Genomic DNA, 23,065 nt, shown 5'->3' with positions numbered 1-23,065 from the left:
CAAAGTGGCAGACATGACTCAGCTCCAGTTACTGCTACTGAGGACTGTGGGCCAAGTATTGCCTGATTTTCTAACTTTTTGATAGAAACTAGAAATCGGGATTTTCATGTGCAATCTCTCAACTTGCAGTTTGGCTCTAAAAACAAAACAAAACAAAACACTAAACAAACAAAAAACGTGTATACTAATGTTCATAGCAGCATTATTCACAACAGCCAAAAGGTGGAAGCAATCCAAGTGCCCATGAACAGATGAATGGATAAACAAAAATATGGTCTATATATACCATGGGATATTATTCAGCCTTAAAAAAGAAGAAAATTCTGGCACCTGGTACAACATGCATGAACTTTGAAAACATTATTCTAAGTGTTGAAAACATTATTCTAAGACACAAAAGATAAATATTGCGTGATTCCACTTACACAAGGTCCCTAGAACAGGTAAATTCATAGAGACAGAAAGTAGACTGGTGGTTGCCAGGGTCTAGTGAGAGGAAGGGAGAACTTATTGTCTAATAGGTACAGAATTTCTGTTTTAAGATGATGAAAAAGTTCTGGAAACGGATAGTGGTGATGGTTGCACAACAGTGTGAATGTACTTAATACCCCTGAATTTTACACCTAAGTAGGGTTAAAAGGGATTATTAGAATTAAATGAAATAATGTATGTATATTTTGCCAAAACAAAAAAATTAGAAAATTTAAGTACTTAAGATATACATGTACGTAGAATTTTTAAAATACTGTATATTTTAGTTATCTTTACTTGAAGACTTTGAAGTCTTGTAAGAAAGATTTCCTTAAATTCAAAATCCATTTGGTTAGTGATAAATTATTCTTGAAATGTTGAAAAAACAACAACAAAACCTGTGGGCCACATAAAACATGTCTATAGTCAGATGAATTTTTTTTTTTTGCAACCTCTATCTAGAGTGAAATATAAAGTGTTGCAAAAATGAAATTTAAGGAAGACATCAAAAGAAGTATTGGCTGTCCAAGCTGGAATTTGCAGTTTAGGGTCAAGAGGGGAATGAAAGGACTGAGTTTTCCCTCACTAAACTGAAGGGTAAATGTGAACATAAAAAGATTGTTGAGGTAATAAGGACAAATGTAGGATGACCTACTTTGGTAAAAGATAATATAGAGTTACTGCCAAGAGCACAGATTTTACAGTCAAACTCTGAGTTTCAATCCTGGCTTTATCAGGCATTTCTAAGCCTTGGCTTCCTATTTTGTAAAATGGAGAAAATAATTGTGCCTACCGCCCCTAAGATTATTATGAGGCTTAAATGAAAGTACATATGCAAAATGCTCAGTATGCTAAGCTTTTGATATTTTAAGGGGCTCATAAATGACCCCCATTCACACCTCTAACCCAGCCCCCTCTCCTTGCCCCTACAGCCAGATTCTGAAGCAACTGAGAAACAGAGGACTCAGGCAAAATGTCACCTTTGTTACTAACACAGGCCAAGCTGCTGGATGTGGTGGAGGTGTGGCGCAGGTGCGAAGCTTCCTGATACTGAACCCTAGAGTTAGACAGACTTATCTGTCACAAGGAGTGCTGGGCAGCCATTGGCTTTTCTTTAAAGGGCCAGGGCCTGCTTCTGTATAATTTAGGGCATTGAGAAGCAGAGCAGAAAGCATGCTTTCTGCAGGCAGGCAGATCCCAAGAGGGCCAGGGGAGAAAGGGCTGAACAATGCATTCTGAGTTTGTCTCTCACATTTACCCATCTGATAAATCCTTCCTCCTCTCTAGGGAGGAGTGAGGAAGGGGACAGAGAGATGTCAGGACTGTTACTCTAACTGGACTCCCCCATGAGAAAGAAACATTAAGATGGAGTGTAAATGCTTCTCTCCAACATTAACATTTGTTAAACATTAGCTTGTGAAACCGATGTTTTGCTATGACAGCTTAGATTCGAAGGGTTTAAGTTACTGACAAAATGCTCAAAAAATTTAGAATATCAATATTTTCTCATAGCACACCTTACCAAAATAAGTCTTTGAAATGGAGTGAGTTTCTCCCAGGGAAAATATATAGGACTACATAATTCTTCATTTTCATTCACAAGTTCAGCTAGATATAGAGAAAGAAACTGAGATTAACAATCAAACACTTTGGATCACTCAAAGATACCACAAATGAAAATTTTTGTTTATGAAGTTGTTGTTTTTTTTTGAACAGGCTGACTGCTTTTAAAGTGAGCTTTATTTCTATAGGATTTGAGGCATCACTAACTATCCTTAATACCGCAGAGGAGGGAGACATTAAAGTTAAGTTTGAACTTGGCCCTGGCAAAGCGGTTGATGAATAGCGCTTTAACAAGATGACAGACAGCTGAAGGAAAGAAATGAGAAGCAAAGGGCATGCCTACACTTGCATATGTGATGTTTTCTTTCAAGGAATATAAAAAACTAATAACTTTAGAAGTTAGACAGTTTTATTCATAGTAATCTACCTATAAAAGATATAGGAAATAAGAATCAAATGGAAATGCAACAAGAAACTCAAATTTTTGCAAAAGTGCATACTGACTCCTCTCATCACTGCAGTAGAGTCCTACTGGATCACACTGTCTTGCAAAGTGGGAAGTCTTCTAGTTCTCATTCTAACTACCCCAGATACAGCTATCATTTCTACCTGCCTTCCATTTCTGTGGTATTTCCCCAATGTCTAACTTTAAATACAACTTAGATTATAGAAATAGCTTTTTAAAATATAACTAACATAGGTTTGTTGAGCTTATAAAAAAAGTCCATGATACATAAAAAATCTAGCTACAAATTGATAAATTTGGGGTTACTTGAAAAATAAAAAGATCTTCATTTTACAAAATGGGTCAGTAAAAGTTCCTTTAAATAAAAATATTGACCCATAATAAATGATGAATCCAAAATTGATTAGTGACAAATGCAAGAAAATAAAATAATGACCCAGAGGGAAAAATCTAGGGGAGAATTTCTTAATCAGAACTGGAAATCAAGAAGCTATAAAAGAAAAACAAATAGACATAATTGACTATACAAACATTTAAACATTTGTGCGGTGAGATACTAGAAACAAATCCAATAGACAATGAAAAATTTTGAAAAAATATTCAGATGAAAAGATTAGTATCTTTAAAAACACAAAAAATTAATCATCTTACACTAATGGGGTCCTTACAAATGGACAAATAAGAGATAAACAATCCTGTAGAAAAATGGTCTAAGTACATGAACAGGCAAATCAAATGGTCAACAAACATCGGAAAGGCACCTAAACTTGTTAGTAGTGGTCAGCGATATTCAAATTAGAGCACTTTAAACTTTTTAGATTGGCAAAAGTTAAAAAAGATCAATACTCTTCTTGGAAAACAGGCACTCACATAGTGGTTGGTGGACGTATGAATTATCATGGATTTTAAAGCAAAGCAACTTGCAGCAACTATTAACATAAAAATGATATATTTTTGGCCCAGCAACTCCACTTCTGACTACCTATCTCATAGAAATAAAAGTGAATGAAATATGTGTAACGATGTTTACATTATTGCACAACATAATTATATATTGTGGCAAAAATCTGGAAGCAAAATGGAGAAAAATATGGAAGGAAAACAAATTAGGTTGTAACCCGAATAGACAGGGAAAAGGGAGGAAAGTTCAAAGTGGAAAAACAAGGACAAGATGTGCTAAAAATAGCAAGTCATTTAAAGCGCGTTCTATTTCCTATGCAATTAAAAAAACCGTATCTGTTACATAAAACACGTATCTGTTATATGCATAGGTTTGTTCAGATTCAAGTGTCAAAACTAGGGTAGTTTATTTCACCTCTCTGAAATTTTGACTTCTCCTCAGAGTTTCTCATCGACCACAATGTTCATAATAATCATTTCAGAAGATTGTCGTGAGGATTACATTAGAGAACATGAGACATGGTGACAACATAATGTTCCTCTTTTCAGTTTTTTCCATAATATATTGAACTACACTTACAAGTTGATAATCTACATACACATATAATCAAGTTAGACTAAAACATTGAATGCTTTCTTACTTTCCTCCGGTGATTTTTCACTGTCCTCCGATGAAGCATTTTCTGAAGAGAAGGGTATGCTCATCAGAAAATATGCAGCCTTACTGTTTTTAAAAGCATTCCATTGGGATGTGTTTGATAAGAGGGATTTGCATAGAAGAGAAAATGGTTCTAGTTGACTGTTGACATATTGGCACTGCTTCCACATGGAATCTGATAACCACTGAAGATGTCGATTTCTACACATTTCATATAAGCCTTAATGGGAAAGGAAAAATTGTCACATTGGAAGAGATATATCCTTTACCTTTTAGTTACAAAGTGGATGCTTAATAAATATTTGTTGTTGAGAAAAAGCCATTTTATATAAAAATTAATTACGTAAAAGGTAACGCTTCATTGTGGTAAAAAAACAAAATTTACCATCTTAACCATTTTTAAGTGTACAGTTCAGTACAGTATATTCATATTGCTGTGAAACATTATCCAGAGCTTTTTCTACAAATCTGAAACTCTGTGCACATTAAACCACCCTTTTCTCCTCCCCCAACTCGTGGTCATCACCACTCTACTTTCTGTTTCTATGAATTTGACTTTTTTAAGATACCTCATATAAGTGGACTGATACAATATCTGCCCTTTTTCTGACTGGCTTATGTCACTTAGCATGTCCTCCAGCTTCATCCATGTCGTAGCATGTGACAGGATTTCCTTCTTTAAAGGCTGGGTAATATTCCACTGTATGTATACACTACATTTGGTTTATCTATTCATCCACCTATGGGCATTTGGGTTGCTCCAACCTATCGGCTATTGTGAATAGCGATGCTATAAATACAGGTGTGCAAATATCTTTGAAACCCTGTTTTCATTTCTTTTGGATTTATACCCAAATATGGGATATGGTAGTTCTACTTTTAATTTTTTGAGGAACCTCCATACTGTTTGCCATTACAGTTGCATCATTTTACAATCCCACTAATGGTGCACAAGGGTTCCAGTATCAGCACATCCTTGCCAGCACTTATTATTTTTTTGGTAGAGGCGTCCTAATGGGTATGAGATGATAGCTCATTGTGGTTTTGATTTGCATTTCCTAATTATTAGCAGAGTCGAACATCTTTTCATTTGCTTGTTGGCCATTTGTATAACACCTTTGGAGAAATGTTTATTCAAGTCCTTTGCCCATTTCTAAATTGGGTTATTTGATTTTCTTGTTGAGTTGTAAGACTTTTTTTAAATATATATTCTATACATTAACTCCTTAACAGATATATAATTCAAAATATTTTCTCATTCCAGAGGTTGAATTTTCACTCTGTTGATTGTGGGCTTTGATGCACAAATGTATTTAAGTTTGATGTAGTTCCATTTGTTTATTTTTTCTTTTGTTGCCTGTGCACTGGTGTCATATCCAAGAAATCATTGTCCAGTGTTATGCAAATTTTCTCCTATGTTTTCTTCTAGGAGTCTTATAGTTTTAGGTCTTTGTTTAGGTCTGACTCCATTTTGAGTTGATTTTTGTATTTGGTGTAAGGGTCCAATTTAATTCTTTTGCATGTGGATATCCAGTTTTTTTGTTGAAGAGACTGACCATTTTCCATGGACTGGTCTTTGCACCCTTGTTGCAGATCATTTGACTATACACACATGGGTTAATTTTTGGGGTCTCTATTTTGTTCCATTAATCTCTGGCTGTCTTTATACCAGAACCAGTTTTGATTACTGGAACTACATATGTTGAAATCAGGAAGTGTGATGTCTCTAACTTTGCTCTTCTTTTTAAAAATTGTTTTGGTTATTTGGAGTCCCTTGGGACTCCATATGAATTTTAGGAAGAAGTTTTCTATTTCTGCAAAAAATGTCATTGGGATTTTGACGGAGATTGCATTAAATCTGGAGATTGCTTTGGGTTAGTAATGGTATCTTAACAATGCTAAGTCTGCCAATCCATGAACAGGGCATGGCTTTCCATTTATTTGTGTCTTCTTTAATTTCTTTTCGTCATGTTTTGTAGTTTTCAGTGGACAAGTCTTTCACCTCCTTGGTTAGGTTTATTCCTAAGTATTTTACTCTTTTTGATGCTATTGTAAAAGGGACTGTTTCCTTAATTTCCTTATCCTATGTTTGTCGTTAATGTACAGAAATGAAACTGATTTTTTAATATTGATTTTTCATGTGCTATTGATTTCTAGTTTCATTCCACTGTGGTCAGAAAAGATACCTTATATGGTTTCAGTCTTCTTGAATTTGTTAAAACTTGTTTTGTGGCCTGACATGTGGTCTATCCCGGAGAATGTTCCATGTGCACTTGAGAAGAACGCATCCAGGAGTGTTGCTATTGTTGGGTGGAGTGTTCTGTGTACATCAGTTAGGTTCTGGTGGTCTACAGTGTTGTCCAAGTCCTCTACTTCCTTCTTGGTCTTGTGTCTGGTTGTTCTATCCATTATTATTATTATTTTTTTCCGAGTCAAGTTGTTGTCCTTTCGATCTTGTTGTGGAGGACGCAGCTCAGCTCCAGGTCCAGTTGCCATTGCTAGTTGCAGGGGACACAGCCCACCATCCCTTGCGGGAGTCAAACAGGCAACCTTGTGGTTGAGAGCCTGTACTCCAACCAACTGAGCCATCCGGGAGGCAGCTCAGCTCAAGGTGCCGTGTTCAATCTTAGTTGCAGGGGGCGCTGCCCACCATCCCTTGTGGGACTTGAGGAGTTGAACTGGTAACTTTGTGGTTGAGAGCCCTCTGGCCCATGTGGGACTCGAACCGGCAGCCTTTGGAGTTAGGAGCATGGAGCTCCAAACACCTGAGCCACCGGACCGGCCCCTGTTCTATCCATTATTGAAAAGGGGGTACTGAAATCTCCTACTGTCATTGTGGTGCAGCTATTTCTCCCTTCAATTCTGTCAATGTTTGCTTCATATAATTAGCAGCTCTGAGGTTTGATGCATAAAAATTCATAACTGTAACATCTTCTTGAAGAATTGACCCTTTTATCATTATACAATGTCCTTCTTTGTCTCTTACAATTTAAGTTTTTGCCTTAAAAATCTAATTTTCCTTATATCAGTATTGCCACTTCTACTCTTATCATTTGCTTAGAATATCTTTCTCCATCCTTTCACTTTCAACCTATGTGTATCCTTAAATCTAATGTAAGTTTCTTATCGAGAGCATGTAGTTATATTCTGTTTTGTATTCATTAAGCCAATCTATGTCTTTTGATCAGAGAGTTTAATCCATCTACATAGTTATCTGTAGGGAATGATTTACTATTGCCATTTTGTTAATTGTTTTCTGGATGTCCTGTAGCTTTTATGTCCTTCTTTTTGTTTCTTACGGCCTTTGTATTTCATGGATTATTTTGTAATTATATTCAATGATTCTCTTTTTGTTTCCTTTTGTGACTACTCTACAGATGTATATGTGTGTGTGTGTTTACTCTATTAGGGTTCTCCAGAAAAACAGAATAGGATATATTTAGATATATGAGAGGAGATTTATTGTAGGACTTGGCGCCTATGATTAGGGAGGCATTTGACTTGAGGATGGCCCTCGCCAATATGGATGGGCATCATCCAATCCAGTGAGGAACTAACCAGAAGAAACAAACTGAGAAATGGCAAAATAACTCTCTTCGCTTGAGCCTCACCTTCTCTTGAACTCAGATGACCTTTGGATCCAGACCAGACTTAACACCATCAGCTCCTCTGGTTCTCATGCTTTTGAATTCAGGCTGAATTACAACACTAGCTTTCCTAGTTCTCCAGCTTACAGATCATGGGAATTCTCAGCCTCCATAATCGTGTAGATTAAGATTACAATAACTATAGCAATTGCCATTTATTTATTCATTCATTCCAAAACTCTTGAGTACCAATTATATGCTCAACAGTGTAGGGGATACAATGATGAATCAGACATTGCACCTATCTCAAGATGCTTTCAGTTTGATAAATATAGAAGCACTGACTTGGAGCACCTTAGAAATCTTTTAGTAGTTTTTAGGGAACCATGCTTATAATGGGTTTTTGCTAAATCCAGAGCAATTACTTTTGCTTACTATCAAGTCTAGGCGGGGGCATCACACCTGGAATATTTATCCATATGCCAGAATATAAGAAGATGTTCCATTCTTTATCTGGTAGGAATCCAATGTCATCCTGAGGTAGACTTTCATTAGCATTATGTTGCATGATTGTAGTACAAAGCAGAAAGGAGAAGCAAAGTTTATGCTGATTAAATAGAGCCGAAGAGACCACCTATGGGGAAAACATAACTGTTAGATTAATCTGTCTATTAAATAAATTTTCAAAATTCACATTAAAGAATGTCTCACCTTAAAAATATTTCTTGTCAACACATTTATTGAATTTTTAAGATGCCTCTCTAAGGGATTTTCCTCACATTTTAACTTAGGTTCTTTTGAGAGATTTGTAATTTCCTGAACTTCTTTCAGAGACCTATTCTCCCTTTTGAAACTGTGTTCTTGTTCTTTGCTGCTGGAAACTACTGATAACACAAAAACTTGATGAAACCATTCTAGGGAGAACTGGTACATGTAATTGATTTGTGTCAGACCAGCCACCAGAAAGTAGAGCAGGGCACCTCGAGTAGCAATGGGGAGATAGTTTTTACGTATTGCTTGAATTTCACTTTCTGCTTTTTCTGCTGCATTGATGCGCTTTGAAATTTCATTTGCAGTAATTTTGGATTCTCTTAAGATGTCTACAATTTCCTCATCATCTAGTATACATCCTAAAGAAAAACAACAAATAAATTTAAATAAATAAAAACCGCTGGAACATTGAATGGCAGTTTCCTCATTCTGTACTCTTTATGTAAGAGTTTTTACTGTTGGTTTTTTGTTGGTTTTATTTCAAAGATGAGTTCTTAGGTGAAGACGTCATATTTCTAATAAATTTGATTACTAGCACACATGCCTCCCTTCTCACTCCCTCAATCTCTTCTTTATATAACTTTAGTGTTTGTGGATTCTATTTTTTATTATAGGCTCATGAAAAGTAGTCATTCCATCATAAGGAATACATTTCCACTGTGATCCGCTACACATATAGAAAATAAAAATAAAATTTCCACAAAATAACAAGTGTACCATTATTTCATGTGATGCACTGTGATACTGTCTATTGTATTCTATTTTTTAAACAAATAAAATTGATAATGGCCAATGAAATTGATTTCTCATCCCAGTAATTGGCTTCCACTTACCTTTTGAAAAAACACTGCTCTAGAAACCCAGATAATAATTCTATCATCTTTGACATATTTAAGACAGCGCTCATATTTCTATTATAAATGCTACTGTTTTATTGGTTGTTTATTCCCATTTTCCTCAAGTGCTTTTTTTTTTAAAATCATACGATTTCTAGAACCCTCGCCACTCTTGATACTCATCTCTGGATACACTTCAGTTTGAAAAGAGACCTCTTAAAATGTGGTATCTGGAACTAAGTACAGATAAACACGCCCGTTGTAGGAAACTATGGGATTATTACCTTCCATGATCTGGAGACCATCTTGTTACTGATGTAGGTGAAGCTTGACCTAAGCTGCGGGCACCTCCCGTAGTCCCCACCCTACCACACCATTGCCCACAGGGGCTGGGGAGTCACACCAAAGATAAAATATTTACAAAGAGGTAGTAAGGACGACCTATTTTACTAGAACCGAAAAACAAGTAGGAAAAATACATACAGGTTGAAGGAGTCTTTTTCTTTAGTGTTTTCCAAGAACACTTTTTGTTAAAACCACTATTAGTAAAAGGTTAGTCTTTTAAATATACTGGACTCTAGTATGAGGAACAAATGGTAGGGAATAAACACCAAAGGAATAATAACAGCATATAGTGCACTGGTGTGTATTATTGTAAAGAACTTTCCTTTGTCTCAACAAATCTATCTCTTCTCCAACTTAGGCAAAAGTTATAGCAAAATATGACATTTGGGATCTAATGGTTCATAAAATGGGAGTGGCTGCACTTCTGAATCTTGTAAGCTCAATTTTGCACCTTCTATGTATATCACCTAATATTTAGATGTCCTGGCTTTGCTCCCTAAGAAGTTACCAGCTGATGATGTCAATCTTACAAGAGAAATGGATATGGAAACCTTGTCCATGTAACTAGTCTTGTCATTAACAGAAGCATGGCTTAGTCACGTGTTACAAAGAAACAGCTTATTAGGTGAAAATTATAGAAAAGGAATAAAGTCAGGTCCTTCCAGATATAAATGTATCTTTAAAATTTCATATGAAGAAATATCACAGACATTACTTGGAGTAAGATTTTTACTGATATATCCCCTCGGGCAAGGGAAGTAAGAGGAAAAATAAACATGTGGGATTACATCAAACTAAAAAGTTTTTCACAGCAAAGGAAACCATCAATAAAACAAAAAGGGATCCTACTGAATGGGAGAAGATATTTGCCAATGATATATCTGATAAGGGGTTAATATCCCAAATTTATAAAAAACTCACTGAATTCAACTCCAAAAAAACAAACAACCCAATTAAAAAATGGGCAGAGGAATGAAGAGACATTTTTCTAAAAAGGACATACAGATGGCAAACAGACATATGAAAAAATGGTCAACCTCACTAATCATTAGAGAAATGCAAATAAAAACCACAATGAGATACCACCTCACCCCAGTCAAAAAGGCTACTATCAATAAATCAACAAAGTGCTGGCGAGGATGTGGAGAAAAGGGAACCCTTGTGCACTGTTGGTGGGATTGCAGATTGGTGCAGCCACTATGGAAAACATTATGAAGGTATCTCAAACATCTGAAAATGGAACTACCTTATGACCCAGCAATTCCACTCCTAGGTATCTAGCCGGAGAAATCCAAAACTCTAATTTAAAAAAAATGTATGCACCCCTATGTTTATTGCAGCACTATACACAATAGCTAAGACATGGAAACAACCGAAATGCCCATCGGTAGAGGACTGGATTAAGAAACTATGGTACATTTATACAAGTATTATGCAGCCATAAAGAAGAAGGAAATCTTACCATTTGCAACAATATGGATGGACCTAGAGAACATTATGGTAAGTGAAATAAGTCAGACAGAGAAAGACCAATACCATATGATCTCACTTATCTGTGGAATCTAAAGAAAAGAATAAATGAATGAACTAATCAGAAACAGTCTCAGAGACACAGAGGAAAAACAGAGGGTGCTAGATGAGAGGGGGGATGGGGATAAGGGAGAAGATGAAGGGATTAGAAAGCACAGTCAGTAACCACAAGATGGCCATGGGGATACAAAGGTCAATTTGGGGAATGTAATCAATACTGTAAAGATTTTGTAGAGTATTTGATAGACACTTGTCTCATTTGGGACACCACCTCAGGGATGATGTAGATGCCTGATCACTGCACTGTACACCTGAAGCTGAAGCTGAACAATAATGAATGTCAACTACAATTTTATATATATATACAGTTACAAGAAGCGGAGTACAGCATTAGGAATAGAGACAGTGAAAATGTAATGGCTGTGTGTGATGTCAGAGGCGTAGTGGATGCAGGGAGGGGGGTTGTCACTGTGTGAGGGATACAAATGATAAATGTAACTATTACATTGTTTTGTGCACCTGAAACTAATAAAATGTTAAAAAATTTCATATGAAGAAATATACTTTTAAGTGAGGATTTGTCCATATTTCCTAATGTTGAAAGTTCCAACCTGTAGCTGGTCTGTTGAAAGTATAGGTGACACCCTAGGCTTGTGACTGGCATCTGAAATAGGGGTTAGGGGGCAGTCTTGTAGGACAGAACCCTTAACCTGTGGAATCTGACGCTATCTCAGGAAGACAGTGTAGAATCGGGTAGAAGGGAGGACACCTAGCTGGTTTCGCATTGCTTGTTGGTATGGGAGAAACCTCCTCCTCCATTGTGAAACTGGGTATTCCGAAAACCTTTTAGGAGCAGATATACCAGTGTGCCCCAGAAACTTACAATGCTTTATATTTAGTTGTTCAGAAATTATATCGTCTACTTTAAAAGACTATGGTTTCTTAGACATTTCTTGTGCTGAAAAGGGAAGTGATTTCCACTGCTCTTTCAATAAACATCCTATTTCAATGGGATATACATATAAGTTACTGAATTGTGTCCTTTGATAGTTTGGTTATTAATGCTTGGGGAAAACTTAATCTGTTGGTCCCTCTAATCTAACTTGATTTACGTAACAGAGTCATGTCCCTGAAGTATAGGCACAGAGTGAGGAAGAAACTAACCAGTCTCCATAGGATTTTTTTACAACTTATACCGATTGTATGGTGGCAAATGTCCTATGACATGAACTAAAGCAGAGGTAGAAACAAAGGAACATCAAAATTCACAATGTTTTACTTTTAGAAATGGGGTGATTCACCTATATTAATCAGTTATTTGGTGAAAATGGAGATTTGTTAGTTTGGTGCCAATTCAGGATACAGTCCTTATAGCTTTTATTGAGTCCTTCACAAAGCTATGCAAAGGTCTCCTAATATCACTAAATAACTTACCCTGTGTGTTCTGCAGTAAATTTAATGTTTTCTGCTCCAGTTCTTCAAGAGTCATAGTGTCAAGAGAAATACTCTCCAATAGGTGGAAACGCTGATTTTCTAAATGAGGAACTTCATGAGTTAAGATAGTAGATAAGAGCTGATCTTGCAAACCTTGGAATGTTACCGTGAAGTTGATCATAGTAACAAAATTATAAACTGATGGAGAAAAATGGGGGTTGTCTATTTCTGTAGACATGTATAACCTAAAACACAAGAAAGGCACCCGTTATTCAAAGGATGTGCAGAGGAAAAATATGAAACATTTATTTAATAATGGAAAAAATACTTCTCCTGGAAGTAAACAAGATTAATTTTTAGTGTTATTTCAGCCTTGTACACAAGTGGGCTCTCATTTATACTATGTGAATACATTTGCTATTTAAGACTTTAAAAATATAACCATAAATTATGTCCATGCTGTATTTGGTCTTAGCAAAAGGACAGAGTAAAAAAGAAAAAGCTAAATAGTAGGAGTTTAGCCCTGTTACTCGATCCCTGTAAAGTCCCACCCTGGGTAGGAAGCCAATGGAGGGATCTGAGTAGAGCACAGACACGGTCTGTTTTTAACAGGATCCCTCTAACTGCTATCTTGAGAGTAGTCTGTGCAGGAGCAGGAGGTGGGCAAGGAGGCTGGGAGACACGTTAAAATGTGCGAGACGATGGTGGCTTGGAGTAGGGTGATACCAGTGGCAGTGGATCATGGATCCTGTTTAGTCTTCACTGCAACCCAATAAAATAGGGACAATCCTCTTTCTGTTTTACAAAAGGTAAAACTGAGGTTAGAGAGGTTCAATAAGTTGTTCGTATCACATGGCCAGGAAGTGACAGAGTGGAGGATCTGCTGCCAGTGTGCTGTCTAAAACACTGCCCTCCACAATCTCCTCAAACACCCAATTCAAACGTGGGGGCCAGGTTGTCAATTCAGGAAAATGTTACTCTGTTAGCATTTCTAGAGCTGTTGTTTAATGAATCGTATAATATTCAGCGAGAAAGAAAGAATGGGTTATACAGTGTTTTCCAAAGTTTATTCTGCAGAATGCTATTTTCTGCACAGGGTTCATTAAACAAAGGGGTTTTAAGTAAGTCCTTGTAAGAAAAAAGGTTATTTAACTTTAACCAAGAGCTTTAAAGAAGTATGGGATCACTTTTTTGAGTGACACCTATTAGAGTCCCTAGAAATGCTGTTTTGAGGAATGTTTTATTAACAGAAGAAAGGAAGCTGGAAGAGAGAATTCTAAGGAGCAAGGATGTGGCGTCGCTGCCCATGGGAGAGGGCCCAGTAGCCAGCAGATTTAAGAGTCAGGACCAGGTGGTAAGGAGCCAGTCTATCAGAGGCCATGGAGAGAAGTGAAATGCACCAGGCTAGGGAGCATTAAAATCATCTTCTCATTCTCTTTGCTGGTTACTTGCTTACCCAGCAACTTTCTGCTTATGAAGTAAAGGAGAGAAGGCATGTGAGGGACAACTCCAATGTCTTATTCATTTGGGAATTATATTTTTGTGGTAATTAAATTTGACTACATCAGAGTGCTTTGCAAAGTTGTCCGGTGGGAGTCGAATTCCTGAAGACCCATTACTGCTTGGGACACGGAAACAATGTTTTTATCCGTCTAGGCAAAAATCTCTTATTTTTTCGCTCTAGATATCAAATACGGATTTTGGATTTTTTTTTCATGGAGGCTGCTTTTCCTGTCCAAATAAAATGTTAGGCAAACAGATCAAATCAAACTCCTCCAGAGCCGGCGAGACCAGGCTTTCTGCTGGTTGCCCTTCCTTCCTGCACAGCTCTGAAGACCATGCAGCTAACTGGGTTCATCAGGCACATTCTGAAAGATACTGGTTTGCAGTGACTTAATAAATAAAAGTCTGTTCTCTATTCTGTATACTAATGAACAAAGCACAAAAACTGGAAACATGAAAATAAAAAGAACATTCAAAATGCAATCTGACTCTTTCCTCCAGGAGAAGCTTATCAGGACTGAACAACAGGCTCTTCAATATTGTTTGTCTCAAAAAATATAAACACTTGACTCAGTTTAACGACGAGACATTACCTAAATTTGGAATTGTAGTCAATCTCCGAATCACCAACCCTTATGAAATATTGCCCTCTTTTCTGATAGATGTCCTTCTTCAAAATTGCCTTTAAACTTGGAGCTAATGTTTCAGGGAGATTCTGAAAAACCCAATAGATAAAAATGAAAAACTCATCTCACTACAATAAATCAGTTGAAAAGACACAGCTTTAAAAAATGTAAATCTTGTCACTATCTGGACACCAGTAAAAGCTCTGAGAGAACTGAACATTGAAAACTCACTGTATGAGTATATATGCAAGTATTTTTCCCCTGACAAAGTTATCTGTCACTTAAAGCTCTCAGTCTTTTCGCCCAGTGCATAAATATATGTGTCAACTGCATGGAATTAGGGAATTAGGCAATTGTGTACAAATACCTGCAAGAGGACACTCCCTCCTATTTTCATAGCGTTTTCTATTTTTTGGATGTAATTGCTATCCTCAGAGGAGAGCTCTTGCAGCTTAGATCCTTCCATCTGACGGATCCAGGTGTGTGCTTGCTTATGGGGGTCAATTAGCAGTGGCCACTGCAGGCCGTGCTTGATCAAGATAGCATTCTCTGTGGAATACTGATCAAGAGGTAGCCCCTGATGATACCATTGATGGATCTGGAATGAAATCATTAGTGCTTTCAGTGTTTCATACACTTCTTTGTATCTTCAATATCCTACAGGATACACCTGTCCATTAGTCACTTAGCAGCCATCTCAGTTATCAGATCAATTGTTGTGGTGTTGCAGTGCTTATGGCAAGTAACCCTTATTTAACTTAAAAATGGCCCCCAAACACAAGAGCAGTGATGCTGGTAATTCAGATATGCCAAAGAGAAGCCGTAAGTGAAAAGGTATGTGTGTGTATATATACCGAGAGTGCCCCAAAAATGTATACACATGACTTGTATTCATCTTTTCTTATCAGTATATACTGAGTATTACAATTTTAATACAGCTTTTTCCTTTCTTAAAATGTGTATACATTTTTTTTGGCACCCTCTGTACATATGCACATATATAAACACCCCAGTATATACAGGGGTTGGTATTATATGTGGTTTCAAGTATTCACTGGGGGTCTTGGAACATATCCCCTGCAGATAAGGGGGGGACTACTATACACTGGATCTATAGATTAATTTGGAAAAAAATCGGCAACTTCAGAATATTGAGTTTTCCAATTCGTGAACACAGCATACCTCTTTGTTTGTATAGGTTTCTTAAAATTTATCTCAACATTTTATGGTTTTATTTCTATGAGTTTTACACAACGTTTTGATAGATTCATTTTCATGCTATGATAAATGGTATCTAAAAACATCATTCACCCTGTCTGTTGCTGGTGTAGAGAAATGCAATTGGTTTTTGTATGTTGACTTCAATTGCTAAACTTTTATTAATGCTCATGGTATACCTACATATGCTCTTGGATTTTCTAGGTACATAATATACCACCTGAAAATTTTATGTATATTTTTTTGTTTCTTCTTTCCAATCCTAGGATCTTTTATCTCGTTTTCTTGCCGTACTGCATTGTCTAGGATCTCTGCTAGTGTTAAACACAAGTAGAGATAGTGGACAACCCTTTGTCACGTTTCCAGTCTCAAAGGATTGGAAACCTTTCACCAATGCTTCATTGTTTTCAATTCCAATTCCTTCTTTGACCTATGTTTAGTTAAGGAGTGTTTCCAAATTTCCAGAAAGATGGGGATTTTCAAAGAAATCTTTAATGGCTGACTTCTAGCTTAATTGCATTTTAATTTTAATTGCATGATCAGATAACATGCTCTGATTTAAGTCCTTAGACATTAGCTGAAATTTTATTTGTGGTCCATTACATGGTCAAGTTTGGTAATGTTCTCTACGTGCTCTCATAGAAAGTGAAACATGCAGGTGTTGGCTGCAGTGTTCTATATATGCCTATTAAATTCATTTGTTGATGTTGTTCACATCTTCTCTATTCTTTCTGATTCTTGTGTTCTTTATGAGTTACAGAAAGAAGTGTGTTAAAATCTTTCACTATGATTGTAGATTTGTCCATTTTTATCTGTAGTTCTTTTAATGTTTGCCTTATATTATTTGAGGCCATGTTATTAGGTACAAAAAAATTTAGAATTGTTAACATATTCTTGGAGAATTAATCAATTTTTATTGCAACATAAGCTTATATAATTCTAGTAATCCCTTTCTGCCTTAAAGTCTATTTTGTCCTTTTTAAAGTAATCTATGGTAAATTTCCTCCTATTTTCTACTGCCTATTTTTATGTTTTAGATATAGCCTTTCTAAATAACATATGGTTTCTGTTTTGTGTTTTGGTTTATATTCTTATAAAGTCTTATAATCTTAGCCTTTTAACCAAACCATTTAGTCTATTGTCATCTAATATAATTGTTGATATATTTGGGTTTAAATTTGTTATTAACATTAGGAAAATAAGTCAATATTTGCTTCTGAGACTTCGTAGGTTGAATGGTCAGTTTAAGTTGCATTTTCAGCAGGGGAACCAATCTAAAATTAATCTTTGGGGATGAAAAAAAGTGTGTTTTTTTATCCTCTCAACATCAGCATAGAACTTACTTAGATAAATGTTTATTGATAAGTTAATAAGTGTGAGTTCTATATTTTTGGCCATTTCTAAGACTACTACCTATAGTTTAATAAATTCACCAATTTATTAATGAAAGGAGTTTCAGGGCGAGAAATTGGCTATATTTATTAAATAGGTCAGTAAGATTACAAAGAGAAAAAGGATATTTTGTGACTTTTGCCCAGAGTATGAGAAACAGGAGATATAACTAGTTGGGGCATTAGAACTATAACTTAAAAACAATTTTAAGGCCTGGAACAAACTTCAGTATTTTCATTTATCAACATAATTTGGGGAAAAGATCCAAGCCAAACAAATGCACACACATGCAAAAAAACAAAAAAAATCCAAATCAATAATAGTAGCCACTTAACTGAATAGAAAAGTTTCTACCTCATGTTTTTGTGCCATGACTTCAATTAAAGAAAAGTTAGAAGACAAAGAAATGTTGTTTTCAGTGCAAAGATTCTCCCACTTATTCACAATCAACTGGCGAAATTCTGCTGTTAACACTCCACTGTAGACAATGCATGCTGCTGAAATAACTATGTCACCCCAAATTCTTTCCAACTTGCTGTCTATTCGATTGATTATTTCTTGCCATCGAGTCTAAATGTTGAAGTAAAAATGAGTTATTGATATTTGCTGTAAAATATACTATTATGAGACATTCTGGATCTTAATGGTCTCCAAGTTAGATCTATCACTCTTATACTGTAGTTATATTTTACTTAATAATGGACAATATTAAAAAACAAACTTTTTTGAGGGGAACATGAATCCTATTCTTGGGTTTGTCAATAGTGTCATATTTGCTCAGATTGATAGCCATTTCAAATCCTTTGTGTAATAAATCAGGGTAATTAAAAAAAATCAATTCATTATATTACTAATCATGCTCAATAATAATAGTGACCAATATTTATTGAAGCCTTACTTATCTGACAGACACTTTCCTTTGAAAACCTCATTTGACTCTTTCAGTATCCTTTTACATAAAAGCCACTGACTTCATTTTAAGATGAGGAAGTTGAAGTTTAGAGAATTTAAGCAACTTGCTCAAGTTCACAAAGCTTCTGAAGGGTGCAGCTGGGGTCTGGCTCTATGGCCTCCTTCCACAACCAGGTATGTGCTTAACTGGTCAATAAGTAAAGCATGCTGAGCAAGAACCTCTCTTTTGGCAGCCTAAAATCTGGGATAATGCTGATGTTCCACTGCCTCTCAACAAATACTTGGCCCTCAAGGACATCGATTGTCTTCGAGGGAAGTTGTCTCCCTCTGATTGGTCTGATTTCATAACTTTCTTCTTCCTGCCCTGTAGGAGTCTTCCATGATATGTATCTATTCAAATAATTAAACTAAATTAAAATTATCTTGAGAACTTTGTAACATCCTTTGAGATAGCTAAGGTATGACTAAACCAAAATTCTAGTCAGCTCAGTAGGGATCCAAGTATAGAGAAGGAAGATGAATTAGAAGAGAAGTAAAAAGGTAAGATAAAAGATGTCAGAGATTGACAGAACAAAATAAAATTTTCTTTTTCCTTCCTAGTGACATCTCTTCCCTTCCGCCCTACCCATGTTTTATTCATTCAGCTTGGGTTGCTCCTATGCTAGAAAAAGGAATACTCTGACATACTCACTGACAGTTTACTTTGGGCCTTAGAGACAAAAGTGTACTGCTGCCTAGGACCGAGAGAAAACAACTGCTGATCTTTTAGTCTGTTATCTCTGTTTCAGGACTACTTGACCAGGACGCCTTTATTTTTATCTGAATAGGACTGCTGATTGATCTCAATAAGAAAATGAATAGTAAAATAGGAGCTATACATACATATATATATAAATATATACATCTACATCTGTATCTCTCTATATCTCTCTCTCTCTCTCTCTCTCTATATGGCCTTCTGTGAAAATAACATCTTGGGGTTTGTCAAGTCAATTAGAAAGCAATGAAGGAGACAGAAAACAAAAGAAAGTCACACCTTCTCATCCTCCAGGGTAGTTAGTAAGACAGATGCACACTGCAAGCGCCTGGTGGCCAGTTTTCTTCGATTTGCTAATAGTTCCTTTTCAGCAACGATATCTTTGTAAGCTGCCTGCAAACACAGCAGATGTTCTTCAATCTAAAAGACAATTCATTATTGAGACAAATCTTACTCTCATTGTGCATCAAGAGCTTATTCAAATTTATATTAATATAGGATGTAACCACTTCATTTTCACATCTTGAAAAATCTTCCAGGAAAGATGGATTATATTACCAATGAAAATGTACATCATATTAATTAAATGAATGATTCCTTGACATAGAAGTTTGTTTTAGATGTTATTTAAAACAATCTTCCTCAGTAGATTTTCTTATAATCTTAGCATTTGATTCATCAATTTCTGATTTATTCTTCACATATTCAGGTTTTTTCTCTAAGAAAATGATTGAACTTTTTTCATCCCAGATTTACTGACCAGCACAGAAGAGCTAATGAATTTTTGTAGTTATGCTGGTAGAAGGAATTGATTATTAAATTATCCCTAGGCTGTAAGGAACATGTTTTCATGAATACCTGATAATTTTATTAAATTACCACTTATCTTGATAATATCATTGCTCCAAAACATTTGGTGAATTCTCACAGAAATGATTGCTTAAGGATATAATCCAAAGTTTTGGTCCTGTTAAGAAAAACCTCCACTGGGCATTCTTAAAAATCCTTATCAACTTCTCGCTGTCATGAAGTCATCTTGTCCAATCCACACTGATGTAATGTTTATAACAGTCACTTGAGAAGTAATTATAAGTTGTCCAATATTATCTCGAGTTGTGATCTTACAGTTTTATTATCCTTGTATGTTATTTGTATTTTTGAAAGATTTCCATGTCTCAAAATCTTGGAACACAGAGCTTAGCATGGAGACTTGAACATGGTATATACACACAATTATGCATATGTATATATGTGTGTGTGTGTGTGTGTGTGTGTGTGTATATATATATATATTTGCACCACAATTACTTTTGCACCAACCATATATATATCAACCATATATATATATATATATATATATATATATATATATATATATATCTGTACATACATATGTGTGTGTGTGTGTGTGTGTGTGTATATATATATATAATCCAAAGTTTTGGCTTATATGGTTGGTGCAAAAGTAATTATGGTTTAAAAGGTCAAAAATTGCAAAAACCACAATTATTTTTGCACCAACCTAATATATATAAAAAAATACATAAACATATATATGTAAAATTGTGCTTATTGAATACAGTTTGTGATTTGTAATTTCTCCTCCTATTTTAAAGATCCTGATGAAAATACCTAATTTTTACAAAAGATACACACATTAGCTACTTTTGGTATGCTTACTTTAGCGACTTATTATTTATTCCTGGTTCACCCATAATAATTATTCAGTTGTTTACTCTTTTATATATTATGTTGTTTTGTTTGCTTGCTCATTCTCCTATTTTGATTCCTCTGAGAAAACTTTCTTGCTACTCATGACCTAGTGAGTTATTTAAATATTAAAGTGCAGGGCTTACTGATTCTATTAAACACATGAAATTTCTATTATATGACAGGCACTGTGTTCCCTCCAGGTAACAGTTTTAATGAATGCTCATGCAATATAGTAAGTTCTGGCATTGTCTATTTTCCCTAAATTCCCAAGATTTTTCAGAAATATTTTTTATATTAGGATCCAGGTGAACAAAATACTTACTTTTAAAATGGGAGACAGTACATAGCTGAGTGAGGAAAAAGCCTCAACAGACAGTGTAAATAAAGCCAATGGTGTGAACTATGTACTACACTGAATTTAAAATATAAGTGTAAAAATGTACATTTTAAATATACTTATTTGAGTTCCATCAGTTAAAATATTAGAAAATATTAGGAAGCCTGTGGTTGAGAGCTGGAAGGGAATGCGGAATATTAGTGAGTAAGAGTCTAACTGAAATTTACAGTTTGTCTCTCTTGGCTACCATTTAATAACAAAAACCAAAACAACAATATTATATGTAAATAACCATTTGTTGAATAAATAAATGAAAATGCTAAATACACACACAAAATCATGGATATCAGGAGAACTGAGTAAATACCAAAATTGAAAAAAACCTTCAAACAAAGCCCAATACTTTTTAGGTATCTGAGTTTGTGAGCAACGCCTGTGGGGACAGGCAGGTCATATAAAGGCTCGAAGTAAGTCAGGATCTTATTGTAGCCAAGTGAGAATGCTCGCCCAGGGTTGCCAGACTGCCTACATTTTCAAGAGAACATAGAAATTCAGATTTTTAAATGAAACCCCAAATTGAAACTTTTTTTTAATATGGAACGTTTCACAAATTTTGCGTATCATGCTTGCGCAGGGACCATGCTAATCTCTGTATCGCTCCAATCTTAGTATATGTGCTGCCGAAGTGAGCACCAAATTGAAACATTTTGATAGCTACATCAAACTGTAGGGGGTGGGTAGAAAGACTGTACAGGCCAAACAAAAGATGTCCAACGGGCTGAATAGGCCCGCTGGACAGCCACCTCTGAAGTGTATTACTGCATCCACTCTTGAAGTGCACGTGAGCTCAAGACGTGCCAGGGATTGATAGTCTCAATTCTAGTTCTAGGTCTCAAAATGATACTCTGCTTTAATTTAAAACCAAGACATTTAAGGAATAACCATGTCTTTATGAAGCAAAAGAGTAATTGATATAAAGCAGTTTTTTAAGAACACAGATTGATACTGAGTAAGTGTCAGTAACTTTGGTAGACTAAAGTTACAAATATCTCCTGGGAGAAATTTGGTAAAATAGTAAACTAATATATTATTGACATTATCAATTAACATTACTGAGTGTTTTATTACGTGGCAGGTCCTAAGATCTTTACATATAGCATCTATATTCTTTACTTAGTCATAATTAATCTCTTACCACCTTTTTTATTATCCCCATTTTATCTTAAAGTGATAAGCTCTAGTGAGATAATGACTTTTGCCTGATGTTTTTATCTAGTTCATAAAGGTGTAAACAGTTTAACAAGTGAAAACATTTCTTACCAGCTGTAAACCTCTTTGTTTTTCAGCCAATCTTTGTTGTGCAATTTTTAGAACATTTTGGGCTTCAGCTACTTGCATTCGTTTGGGGGCCACCAGCTGAAAAAGAATGTCGCAACTTTATGTGCTAAAAAAAAGTAAAATTTACTTTTAAAAACGCCACTTATGCTTAAAAGGCATGTGTGTCAACTCTTAAAATTAACTTTCCTAGAATTATGTGTAGAAAAGAAATATAAAGTAGTTTGATAGGGTGAAACATATTAAAACAAATAAAAGAATAGCATAGTTGCCATAAATAATTTGACAGAAGCACTTGATATCCGTGTAAGTTAGTGTAATATATTCGATTAAAATGTTTTTCATTAGGTATTCTTTCCATAGAAGTTCACTTGAGCATTGTTCAGTAAAAATGATTTCTGGATGTTTCTTCACTATGATGTGTCACTTCCAAATTGTTAGAGATATTAGGAGAAAAAAGCATACCTTCTGTACTTCATGGTAGTTATTCAAAGCTATCACCCATTGGCACATAGAGCAACAAGCAAGAGAAACAAGAGCAACCTTGTTTGGGTTAAAATCAGGTAACATTAAAATTCTTTTCAGCTTCACAAAAACCTAGAGAGAATACAGTTTGTGTATTACGTGAAAAAGTAATATTATTGATCTGAAGTTTTCCCCAATCTACATTAGAACGACATTTTATTTCACGTAAGGAATACTCAACTACTC

At 35.4% G+C, this 23,065-nt stretch overlaps 1 protein-coding gene and 1 non-coding gene across 2 annotated transcripts in view; both read right to left on the bottom strand.

The window, feature by feature from the left end:
• Positions 1-23,065, bottom strand: part of DNAH14 (dynein axonemal heavy chain 14) — a 200,405-nt gene that overhangs the window by 25,010 nt on the left and 152,330 nt on the right. Inside the window, exons 62-72 of the mRNA XM_033099365.1 lie at positions 22,820-22,951; positions 22,340-22,435; positions 19,249-19,389; positions 17,655-17,870; positions 15,058-15,288; positions 14,658-14,779; positions 12,562-12,806; positions 8,357-8,775; positions 8,081-8,279; positions 4,042-4,278; positions 1,994-2,079 (exon numbers count right to left, since the gene is read on the bottom strand). Coding sequence (XP_032955256.1) covers positions 1,994-2,079; positions 4,042-4,278; positions 8,081-8,279; positions 8,357-8,775; positions 12,562-12,806; positions 14,658-14,779; positions 15,058-15,288; positions 17,655-17,870; positions 19,249-19,389; positions 22,340-22,435; positions 22,820-22,951 — 2,124 coding nt within the window. The remainder of the gene's footprint in view (positions 1-1,993; positions 2,080-4,041; positions 4,279-8,080; positions 8,280-8,356; positions 8,776-12,561; positions 12,807-14,657; positions 14,780-15,057; positions 15,289-17,654; positions 17,871-19,248; positions 19,390-22,339; positions 22,436-22,819; positions 22,952-23,065) is intronic.
• Positions 21,608-21,712, bottom strand: LOC117018727 (U6 spliceosomal RNA). Its single transcript, XR_004422303.1, has one exon. It is a non-coding gene; the product is annotated as a U6 spliceosomal RNA (small nuclear RNA).

Source organism: Rhinolophus ferrumequinum, chromosome 27 (assembly GCF_004115265.2).
Source record: "Rhinolophus ferrumequinum isolate MPI-CBG mRhiFer1 chromosome 27, mRhiFer1_v1.p, whole genome shotgun sequence".
Lineage (NCBI taxonomy): Eukaryota > Metazoa > Chordata > Mammalia > Chiroptera > Rhinolophidae > Rhinolophus > Rhinolophus ferrumequinum.
Note: the sequence above shows the minus strand (reverse complement) of the source record. Positions and strands in the feature narration are given on the sequence as shown.